This window comes from Arachis ipaensis, chromosome B09, assembly GCF_000816755.2.
Source record: "Arachis ipaensis cultivar K30076 chromosome B09, Araip1.1, whole genome shotgun sequence".
Taxonomy (NCBI): domain Eukaryota; kingdom Viridiplantae; phylum Streptophyta; class Magnoliopsida; order Fabales; family Fabaceae; genus Arachis; species Arachis ipaensis.
The window spans coordinates 13,859,523-13,871,945 of NC_029793.2; the positions used below are offsets into that span (position 1 = coordinate 13,859,523).

Here is a 12,423-nt window from a genome sequence, read left to right on the forward strand (position 1 = left end):
GATAATAATGACACTAATAAAAATAATAATAGCAATAATAAGTGAAATAATAATTACAACAATAATAAAAAAGAACAGTATAATAGACAAAAAAAAAAAAGACCAGTATAAAAGTGAAAGTCATTGTAAAAAAGATAATATTAGTCATGACTATAAACTTAATTTATATTTAAATTTGTCCTAATTATTACAATTTAATATTTACGAACCGACTCCTATATTTTTGGATATCTTTATTTATTGTCTGGTCCTTCAAGGTTTGGATTATACATTTTTCACTGAAAAAAAGCTCCTTGGAGAATATGTGCCTATAATAATCAATTTGGCATCTCATAAAGTAAAGCCCATAACACTGAAATATATCTCTATGTATACTTTTTAGAAAAAGTTTAAGAACCAGTAACTTTTGTGTTTTGTGGTTAGCATTTAATTATCAAAAGAAAAGTAAGTGATCTTCTATTATTAGATATAATCTTACACTATTAAAAATATTATTGATGGCCAATTGATAATTATAAAACACAAAAATTGTTGGCCCCTTAGCACTCTTTAATAAATATTATTGTATAGAGACTATTTGTAAAACTAACTAACTATGATTAGTTCTAAACTATTTTCTAACTATAGTTTCAACAGATTTATTTCTAACCATTATATAACAACTAACTAACTAAAATTAAAGGCTAATGATTATTATAAAAAAATTCTATATCAACTAACATTCTCCCTCAAATTAGAGGTATAGATGTCTAACAACCCTAGTTTGGAATAGCAGAAAAAGAAGGGCCTGAAACCAGTGTCTTGTTAAGCAAATATGTTGTTCAGTTAGCAGAAGTAACAGGTAACAATTTGAGAATCCCTTTATTAGCCTTATCCCATACAATGTGGCAGTCGGCCTAGAAGTGTTCATGGTTTGGTTAATCCAAAAACTAAACCAGTTTTTTGGTTAATCAAAAATATAGTCTTAGTTAATTAACTAAATTGGTTGTACATGATAAAATCGATTATTAACTGGTTAGTAAACTTTAAAATTGGTTTTTAACCGGTTATTAAAATAAAAACCAATTTTTAAAAAATAACCGATTTTTACACTAAAAATTGATTTTTATATCAAAAAATTGGTTTACACCTAAAAATTGATTTTTACACAAAAATTCATTTTTGTACATACAAAAACCCAAATTTTTAACCTTTTTTTTCAAATTGAATTTTTTAATCTAAAAATTATTTTTTTCTTTCTAAATGATACGAGTAACATTTGTAAATAATGAAATCCCTTCCATTGCTTCATTCTTTTTTCTAATGTAAATAATTTTCTTTCTAAATGATACGAGTAACTTTTTCTTATCTCCTTCTCTCCATCTCTCTCATTTTCTCTCCCTATCCTATCCTTTCTTCCTTATCTCTCTCTCTCTCCCCTTCCCCTCTTTCTCTCCCTCCTCTCTCTTTGTTTTCCTCTCTCTTTCCCATTTCTCTTTCTTCCCCCTCTTCTCCCTCTCTCCCTCTCTCCCATTTTTCTCTCTCTCCCCATCTTCTCTCTCTCTCTCTCTCTCTCTCTCTCTTCTTCTCTTCCTTCTCTCTCTTTCTCTCTCCTTTCTTCTTTTTCTCTCTCTCTCCCTCTCTCTCTCTCTCTCTCTCTCTCTCTCTCTCCTTCTCCTCTTTCTCCCCTTCCCCTTTCTTTCTCTTTATGCTTTTCTTCTTCTCTCTCTCCTTGCTCTCTCTCTCCCCTTCCCTCTTTCTCTCTTCCCTCCTCTCCCTCTCTTCTTCCCTCTTCCATCCCCTCTCTCTCTCTTTCTGTCTCTCTCTCTCCCTCCTCTCTCTTTCTCTCTCCCATCTCTCTTTCTCTCTCTCTCTCCTTATCCTCTTTCTTTCCCTCTTTCTCTCTCTTCTTCTCTCTCTCTCTCTTCCCCTTCTTCTCTCTTCTCATCTCTCTCTTTTTTCTTTCTCTCCTCCTCTATCTCTCTTCTCCCTCTCTCTTGCTTTGGAGAGAAGAGAAAAGAAGAGAGAAGAGAGGGATAGAGAATGAGATAAGACTGTGAGAGAAAGAGAAAAGAAAGAGTAGAAAAAGAAAGAGGAGAAGGAGAGAGAAAGAAAAGAGGAAGAGGAGGAGAGAGAGAAAGAAAGAAAGAAAAGAGAGAGAAAAAGAGAGGTGGGGGAGAGAGAGAAAGGAGGAAAAGGGAAGAAAGGGAGAGGAGGAAGAGGGGAGAGAGAGGAGAATAAAAAGAGGGAAGGGGAGAGTCGGAGAGATGGAGAGGAAGAGAGTGAGATAGAGAGAGAGGGAGAGAGAGAAGAAGAAGAAGAGAAAGAAGGGAGGGAGAGAGAAAGAGAGAGAGAGAGGGAGAGAGAGAAGAAGAAGAAGAGAAAGAAGGGAGGGAGAGAGAAAGAGAGAGAGAGAGGGAGAGAGAGAAGAAGAAGAAGAGAAAGAAGGGAGGGAGAGAGAAAGAGAGAGAGAGAGGGAGAGAGAGAAGAAGAAGAAGAGAAAGAAGGGAGGGAGAGAGAAAGAGAGAGAGAGAGGGAGAGAGAGAAGAAGAAGAAGAGAAAGAAGGGAGGGAGAGAGAAAGAGAGAGAGAGAGGGAGAGAGAGAAGAGGGGAGAGAGAGGAGGAGGAGGAGAAAGAAGAAAATGAGAGAGAGAGAGAGGGAGGAAGGAGAGAGAGAGAGAGAGAGAGAGAGAGAGAGAGAGAGAAGGGAGAGAAAGAGGAGAGAGAGAGAAGAAGAAGAAGAAGAAGAAGAAGAAGAAGAAGAAGAGAAAGAAGGGAGGGAGAGAGAAAGAGAGAGGAAGGGAGAGAGAAAGAGAGAGAGAGATAGAGAGAGAGTATGTAAAAACTAATTTTGGAGTTTGAATAAAATCAGTTTTAATTAGATTTTAATTTTAATTTGGTTTTGGTTAACCAATTCTAAAAAATATGGATATGGTTTTTAAAATTGTTTTATTAAACTGGTTAACCAAAATGTGGTTATGATTTTTTAACCGGTTAACCACATTTTGATTTTTTTATGAACACCCCTAGTCAGCCTCTATATGTTTGGTGCCTTTGTGAAAAATTAGATTGATTGCCATATGAAATGCAGATTGACTATCACTATACAGAATGAAAGGCTTTGAATGTTCAAGACCAAGAACCTTCAACAATTGAATGAACTAAATTCCTTCACAATAAGGCACGATATTCAACTTCAAATTATGAATACAATACTGTCTATTACTTGCTACTCTTCCATGAAATAAAAGTTGTCCCTAGAAAAAAAAAATACCCTAAAATTAATTTTTCTGTATTTGAACAGGTTGTCTAGTTAACATTAGCAAACTCGGTGAGAGTGTAGTCATTGTGCAGAAGAAATAAAAAAGAGGCTAGTGCTAGGAGCTTTTTTTAAATATTTCAAGATTCTCAAGGCTACTTTGAGATGGTTAGTGGTTGGGGACTCTAATTATTGGCTTAAATTTTTCACTTCAAAGGATATAGTGCTTGTGAGATATTACAGTTTTCCAATCAATTTCCTATAATTGGTAGAATCAGCAATGGGGTCTTCTGAGGTCTTAAACAAATGGATTAAATAATCCATTGGTGTTGACACTGGCTTTGCATCAATTTGCCCAAATTTCTCAATCATGTTAGTAGTATATTTCTTTTGGAAGGCTAAACCTTTCGTGCTGTAAGCCACCTCCATACCTAAGAAATGTTTAAGTTTGTCCAAATTCTTGATGCTAAATCTATCATCTAATATCTTCTTGATTCGGATGATTTTATTTGCATCATTCCCTGCCAAGACAAAGGAATAATCTGATTTAGACTGCACATAATCAGATTTAGATAGGACAAAAACAAGTTTGGTGTTTTGTCGTCGACTCGCCTGCTTGAGTCTATAAAGAGACTTGTTGAGCTTGCAAATCGAACCAGCGGGAGCTTACAATCCTTGAGGCACCTTCATGTAAACCTTTTCAAGCAAATCACTACGTAAAAATGCAATGTTGACATCTAATTGTTTCAAGAACCACCTCTAAGACACAGCAATAAAGAGAAGAACTCTCAAGGTGGTCATGCAAATCACGGGGCTAAACGTGTCAAAATAGTCAAAACTGATAGTCTAATTGTACCACTTTGCCACTAATCTGGCCTTGTGCCTTTTCACAGAACCATCCACATGGAATTTGACATTGAACACCCATTTCGAACCAATGGCATTCTTTCTTGGAGGCATCTTGGTAATAGTTCAAGTTTTGTTATTTTCAAGAATCAAGAATATTGACCTTAGCATTAGTGGCATCCTTCCAACAAGCTTACCAGACAGCATCATCATATGTCTTTATTTTTGTTCATGTTGTCCTTGTGATCAAGTTGTTATTGTTCTGTCTTTATGTTTTGTGTTTTTTTATGTAGTTGTGATTTTCTTGAGTAAAGTTAATGTCATTATATTGTCATTTTTTTTAGTAAAGTTAATTATTTCATTATATTTGTGATTTTCTTGAGTATCCAATCTTAACTAATTTTATTATATTTGTCATTCAATGTATGATGTGCCATCCAAACATGAAATAGTGAAAATCTGAAGAAGCAAACCGACAAAGTCATACATATAATAAAATCAGCATACATGAAACTAAACATAAATAATATACTCGTAAGTACAACAGTATAATTTCACAACCTTAAACATAAATAACATACTCATAAGTACATGAATCTAAACATAAAATAAACTTAAATAACATACTCATAAGTACCTGAAAATAATTCGGGAACCACCTATCTCCACCCCTACCATCCTTGCCATGAAACCAGTCTATGTTCAAGGCTGGTTCAGGCATATGCTGAATGCCACCGAGCTGTGGAAATACCCTGTCCACTTGGTGGTTGGTGCCATTCAATCACGGCGAAATATATCAGGCTAGTCACCACCCGCTATAACCGACTGTGCTCCTCAGCTGAATCTCTGGATTAACAACGGCAAGCACGTCCAGCACAGCATAAGGCTCCCACACAATCTGCAAATGATTATAGAATCTTCTATTAGTACAATATATACCAAACATGTCGGCGAACGAGTAATGAAACTTGGAAACAGACACAAACAACTTACATCTTGACCACCAAGCGGTCTAATGCAAAGCGACACTGAATAATTCTTTCCTCCTTGTGGTTGGATGTCGATAAATAAGTGGCCCACCTGGACAATGACAACGTTATATGAATATATAATCTGGCAGCTCAATAGTTAATAACTAGAAACTAATAATGAAATTCTAAGTGCATCTATCGATACCTAGAAGCCAACAAAAAAGAAAAGTCGTCGAATCCATGCGGCCTAAGAGTAGGAAACTGCCTAAAAAATCCAAAACTGTAGTAGCTGGAGGGGGGCTGCCAAGTTTGTCACATTTCTGTTGACCACCTGACACATGCATCGATATAGCCATGCCAACGCAGCCGAACCCAACTATAAGTGCCCATCTCGTCAAGCCTCGCCACAAAGGGCAACCACCGTATATGAACCCAATTTTCACTCTTGTCACCAAACAATTGAGTGGATAGCAGCATCATAATGTGTGCACGTGCATATATGCGTACGGTATCCTCAGTTGCATTGGCCGGCAGCACCCTGAATCTCTCATGGAACCATGTGAAGTGGACTATAAACTGGTTTACCTTATCCGGTAGTGGAAGCTCGCCAAATAACTTCTAAAACCACTCCCAAGCCTGTCTGCTATCATTCATCAGCTTATCAAAATCTGTGAGGCACCCAGATACAGCCTTACCATCGATGGACAACCCCAGCTGGTATGCCACATCTTGCAGCGTGATGGTGCATTCTCCGAATGGCATATGAAAGGTGTGCGTCTCAGGACGCCACCTCTCAATGAATACACTGACCAAGGACTTATCCATCCAAAACCACCGCGTGTTGAGCCTAGTCAGGTGGTACAAACAAACCCTCTCCAAATAGGGTATGATCTTATCATGCAAAGGCATATTCTGTTGCCTCCAAATACTGTAAATACACCTACTTGGTAGTAGCATGTGAGAAAAATAACCACACCAAATGAAATTCCAACATTACAAATTTAAACTATAAATTATAACCAGAAACAAAAATTACAAGTGTGCTATCTATCCAATCTTAACTAACATTTTAGATATAGTTCAGTTAACATTATTTTTCAACCTAATTTTATTAAAATAGAAAAACAAAAATGTTGAACTTTTACATAAAATTTTGAAACAATGTATTTTAGAATAAGTGAAAAATGTTCAACTTTTAAATTCATAAGTCCTGCATTATAAAATTTAAAATTGTAAAACTTAAATTTAAGACTTAAATCTTAAATTTAAAATAATAAAATACAACCGTTAGGTTTCATTTCTAAAATTTAAGTCTTAAATTTTAAATATTAAACTACAAAACTTATAATTTTAAAATTTAAAATTTAATATTTAAAAGCTAAAATTTTAAATCTTAGTTTTCAAATATGATATTTAAAAAATAACCCTACAAGCCTTAAATACTGTATTTAAAATTTGAACCCTAATTCTCAATTACAGATAACCATTCTACTTAAACATTTGATTCTACCTTTAAATTTTAGGTCTTAACTTTAAAATCCTAAACTACAAATCTTAAATTTTGTATTCCAACTATTGCACCCTAATACTACATTTTATGTTATATAAAATTCAATACATAAAAGAAAACCAACTTACTTCTTCATTGATACTTCCGGCAACGTGCGCAACGCCGTTGAATTAGTACAGGCTGCGTTCGTCCGCCATGATCCCGTGTCTAAGTACTTCCAAATGTCCAATAGCCTTAAGAACTTTTTCCCTCTCAATTCACAATTTTCTCTCTCTCTCTCTCACTATCTAAAACAAAGTTTAACTTCTCTCTAAACTTTTGCCAAATGATACAAACGGATGAATAATTCACGACTCCCTCCAGCATATTTATACTCAAGCACAAACCGCTGTATCCCTATCGCGGTTTATACATAATTGAATTTCGTGAAAAAATTATTGGAGGGGTGTTGCGGTTTTTTCCTTAACGTGTTTGAATATAAACCGTTATACTCCTCCAACGATTTATGTGTATACCTAATTCGTAGTTACGGTTGATTTCCATAATAATATTAAAGTTGCATTTGTGTATACAATCTTTAAAAGTTGTAATCCGATAAAATTAAAATGCAAAAGATTTATTTTGGCAACTTATAAATTATTAAATAAATATTCTAATAATTTTTGGTAAAAATAAACGGTGTCAAATAATAAGATTTTTTCTTTAATTTTTTAATTATATTTGAATGTGAGTTTAAAAAAAGAGACCTGAGGAATGGAAAACAACTTAGCCACTACTAGATTGGACTATTTCTTATTATATATTAGGTTTTTTAAATTATTTTACATATTAATTAAAAATATAATATATGGTTATATAATATAATTTAAAAAAACGTAATATATAACAAGAAAATACTATAATGTTGAAGATAATTGTATTTTTTAAGGTGTAAAAAATGAGTTTAAGTGAGTATCGTGGGTTTGAATTTCACCTTATATATGCAGTAATCCATTGGCCAGCGGCAAATTCTTAAATGGAGCTCAGATTTACGACGGATTAGTTCTTAACCTGTCGAGTTAAGAGATATCGTGGACAACTAAAAATAAATCAGTAAGATTAAAAAGTATAAAAATTTTAAGATTATAAAATAAAAACAAGAAAGCTTTATATAATGATTAATTTGATCAATTTTGTCCTATGATTCCTATACATATTTCTTCGAGTTATATTTGAAAAAATAAATAATTCTTCTTCAAACTAGTAAAAAAATATCCAAACCATCAATAAAAAATATAAGATAATGTCTAATTTTAACATATTTTTATTCGTTTCTTCTGAAGTATTTCATTATTACTTGCAAATAAATATAACAAAATAAAAGAAATTAAGAAAATATTTATCGGAATTGTACTAAAAAAAACATTAAACAAAAAAGATATTCATTCACAAAACCTTTCTTTCATATTTCGAATAACAATACACATGGCTATCAATAAAAAATATAGGCCAACAAATTAATAAATTACTTTAATTATAGAGGACTCGTTTGCTATTAAAAAATATTTTAAGCCACACTACAAACATACATAAATACTATATGGCTGTAACATTGGCCACAAATTAAGAATGTTATCAATAAGTCCTTAAAACCATAAAATTCTTTCTCTACCATAGACATAATTCTTAAATAGTTTATATGAGAAGTTGGGAAATTAATGTGTGTGTATATAAATAGGCATGCATGTTACAGTGAGAAGTGTGAAATTGAGTTAATTGCTTAACATGACAACATCTCAAGTCCAGAAGATAGAAACAGAGTTTTCTATTAAGGCAGATGCTAAGGAATTCTATGATGTTTTCTGCAACAAGACACACCAAGTTGCCAAGGCTTGGCCTGATATTGTTCAGAGTGTTGTAATTCATGAAGGTGGATGGGGCACCGAGAGATCCATCATTTCATGGAACTATGTTTATGGTAATGTCAAGTGGACTTTAACTTGTTACAAAGTTAATTCTTCTTGATTTATATTTTAATTATCTTTTACCTCAAACCCCGTCCCCTCACAAAGTAACGGTCAAAATTCAAAATGCATACAAATTATTTTTGTTTAGTATTAGATATTGATATAAGATCTGGAAGCTTAAATTTCCATATGAAAAATTTTTGGATCAATAATTTTTAATATTTTTTGTTATCATTTTTCTTGCTTCATGCTGTTCCCAAGAAAGATGGAGGAAGCATGGTGCACTGGACCATGGAATATGAAAAGATCAATGACAACACTTCTGATCCTCACACTTTGATGGAGTTGGTAGTTGATGAGAGCAAACAGGTTGAAGCTCAACTTATTTCCCAAGACTGCTGAAAAAGTAGTGATGAATAATTCACATCAAAGTAATGGTGAATTTGAAGCTGGGTAATTGGAGCTATATAATAATATTATTATGATGTGCCATTATGTATCTTTGCTAAAATAATGGGCAATGGCATAAGCTACTATATATACTAAGCTTATTGAGCCGAGATGCATGTTTCGTGTCCTACGTTCAATAATAAATAATAGAAATGATTAAGTTGTCGTGTGAAAATGAGATATTATTGCCGAGAAATACTTCAACATTTTCAGAAAAAAAAAATTATATATTCACTTCTTCTAAGACATACATTTAGGTAACATTTGTTTTGAAATAATGAAATTTGAATTAATTAGGAGATTGAGATTTAGTACTGTATTTATTAGTACTGTGTTTATTAGTAATTATAAATTGAAACTAAAATTTTGGTAATTATTTTGGTAGTTCATATCTTGATCCTTGTCCTTCTATACCAACGACTCTCTTCCTTTATTTGGTGTCTCTATAGATTTTATCTCTTTTCTTTGATGTTGTGAAAAAAATTTTAGTTTCTTTTAAGTTTATTTGATTAGTTAAATCCGATTTTGCAATCTTATTTAATAATCTAGGATCTTAACTTTACGAGTTGAGTTTGAATTCATCGTGATTATTGTGTATACATGATTGATTGTGCGTGAGCTTATGTCTTATTATACCTAAAAAATTTCAATCTTTACATCAATGATTTTAGTTTTTTCATCGATGGTTTAAATGTTTTATTATGCCTCTATTTTTATTTTCTTTAATTAATAGGAGTATTTTAATAATTTTTTTATGAGAAAGTTTAGGGAGCTATTTTTATTAAAATCTGACCAACACTTAACCAATAAAAGAAAAGTAAATAATCTCACACCATTGGATGAAATCTCACACCATTAAAAACACCAACGATGACTAATTGATGGTTACAAATCACAAAACTTGCTGGCCCTAACACTCCTCTTTTTTTATTTCAATCTCTATATTTATTGTAAAAAGTTGTGAATTGTGGAAGGTTGGAGAATATGATGAACAATGAAAAAAAAGGAAGAAAAAGAAAAGTGAGATAAAAAGATTTGCTTGTTAAAATTAGAATGAATGATTATAAAAATGAGTATTACTGTATAAAGACTATTTGTAAAACTAATTAACTATGATTAGTTATAAACTATTTTCTAAATATAGTTTCAACAGATTTCTAACCATGATATAACAACTAACTAACTAAGATTAAAGACTAATGACTATTATAAATAAATTCTATATCAACTAACATTCTCTGTCAAACTAGAAATATGGATGTCTAGCAATCCTAATTTGGAATAGCAGGAAAAGAAGGGCCTTGGAGCCCATGTCTTGGTAAGCAAATATGTTGTTCAGTTAGCAGAAGTAACAAGTAACAATTTGAGAATGAGGAATGCTAGGGGCCAGCAAGTTCTGTGATTTGTAGCCATCAATTAGTCATCATTGGTGATTTTAATGGTGTGAGATTTCATCTAAGGGTGTGGGATTACTCACTTTGTTTTTGCTGGTTAAGTGCTGGCCAAATTTTAATAAAGCTGCTGGCCCCTAGACTTTTCCTTTGAGAATCCCTTAATTGGCCTTATCCCATACAATGTGGCAGTCAGCCTCTATATGTTTAGTGTGTTTGTGCAATGTTTGTGCAAAATCGGATTAATTGTCCTATGAAATGTAGATTGACTATCACTATATACAAGATGAAAGGCTTCAAGTGTTCAAGACCAAGAACTTTCAACAGTTGAATGAGCCAAATTCCTTCACAATAAGGCACGATATTTGGCTTTGAATAATGAATGCAACATTGTCTGTTACTTGCTACTCTTTTATGAAATGAGAGTTGTCCCTAGAAAGAAACAATACCCTGAAATTGATCTTCGTGTGCTTGAACAGGTTGCCCAGTCAATATTAGCAAACCTGGTGAGAGTGTAGTCGTTGTGCAGATAAAAAAAGAGGCTGGTGCTAAGAGCTTTCTTTAAATATTTCTCAATCATTTTAGTATAAGGCTAACCCTTTCGTGCTGTAACTCTGTAAGCCACCTTCATACCCAAGAAATATTTAAATGTGTCCAAATCCTTGATGCTGAATCTATCATCTAATATCTTCTTAACGCGGATGATTTCATTTGCATCATTTCCTGCCAAGACAAAGGAAAAATCTGATTTAGACTGCACATAACAGATTTAGATAGGACAAACACAAATTTGGTGTTTTGTTGTCGACTCACTTGCTTGAGTTCATAAAGAGACTTGTTGAGCTTGCAAATCGAACCAGTAGGAGCTTGCAATCCTTGAGGCACCTTCATAGTAAACTAACCTTTTCAAGCAAGTTACTATGCAATGTTGACATCTAATTGTTCCAAGAATCATCTCTAAGGCACAGCAACTAAGAGAAAAACTCTTAAGGTGGTCATGCAAACCACGGGGCTAAACGTGTCAAAATAGTCAAAGCCGATAGTATGATTGTACCACTTTTACCACTAATCTGGCCTTGTTCCTTTCCACAGAATCATCCGCATGGAATTTGACCTTGACCACCTATTCCGAGCCAATATCATTCTTTTCTGGAGGCATATTGGTAATAATCCAAGTTTTGTTATTTTCAAGAATCAAGAGTATTGACCTTAGCAGTAATGGCATCCTTCCAACAAGCTTACTAGACAACATCATCATATGTTTTTAGTTCTGAGATTGTAACCAATGCTAAAGAGAAGGCTTGGAATTTGTTGAGAGATTGTTGTATGTGACATACTTTGAAATCAGATATCTGCTGATGATGGAGTGAGTTGATATGAAGGAGACAAGACACATTAAAAAGTAATTCATAAGGGGATTTATTTCTCAAAATTAAGTTTGGAATTATGTTAATAAGATGAATAGCGTGTGTAATGGAATATGTCTAAAAATAGTATGAAATTGATGAGTGAAAAAGTATAGCTCGCCCATCTCTAGCAGATGTTAGTATTTTCTTTCAATATCACTATTTTGCTGAGGTGTTTCAACTTAAGAAGTTTAATAATCAATTACTTTTGAGGTGAAAAAATGAGAGAGATTGAGTCAAGCCCATTATCAGAATTGAAACATTTTATGGTCTTTTGAAATTGATTTTCTATGTAAGTAACAAAATTCTTTATTAAACTTTGAACTTTAGATTTGACTTTCATAAAAAATAGGCAAAATAAATATGGTTTTGTCACCAATAACAGTAAAAAATCTATGTCGAGTATGAGATGTTGTGGCCAAAGGCCTCCAAATGTCTAGATGTACAATGTCAAAAGCTTCAAATGATTTGCTAGAACTCTTATTAAAAGGTAATTTCTTTTGTTTTTTCAAAATGACAAAAATTACAAGGTTCCTTTTTATCTGAATATTTGTAACACCCTACCACACAAAGCTTTACGCTTAAGTCGTAAAATAGAGGTGGTGTGGTATTACAATCTCTAAAGTAAAATAAGTACATATAATAACAGAAGAATTATAATATGC

The 12,423-nt window shown here is 33.1% G+C and overlaps 1 protein-coding gene across 1 annotated transcript; it reads left to right on the forward strand.

Moving 5' to 3' along the window:
- LOC107618229 (MLP-like protein 34) lies at positions 8,254–10,727 on the forward strand. The gene is made up of 4 exons (XM_021111759.1): positions 8,254–8,522; positions 8,750–8,880; positions 10,250–10,354; positions 10,617–10,727. Exons 1-4 carry the CDS (start codon positions 8,330–8,332, stop codon positions 10,725–10,727), a joined length of 540 nt encoding a protein of 179 aa, XP_020967418.1. The 5' UTR covers positions 8,254–8,329.

Bases quoted from the DNA above. Each gene is read 5' to 3' on its own strand.
- LOC107618229 (XM_021111759.1), top strand. From the start codon at position 8,330: ATGACAACATCTCAAGTCCAGAAGATAGAAACAGAGTTTTCTATTAAG. The intron at 8,523-8,749 runs GTAATGTCAAGT...TGTTATCATTTT, and splicing joins TTCATGGAACTATGTTTATG to TCTTGCTTCATGCTGTTCCC. The intron at 8,881-10,249 runs GTTGAAGCTCAA...TTGGAATAGCAG, and splicing joins TAGTTGATGAGAGCAAACAG to GAAAAGAAGGGCCTTGGAGC.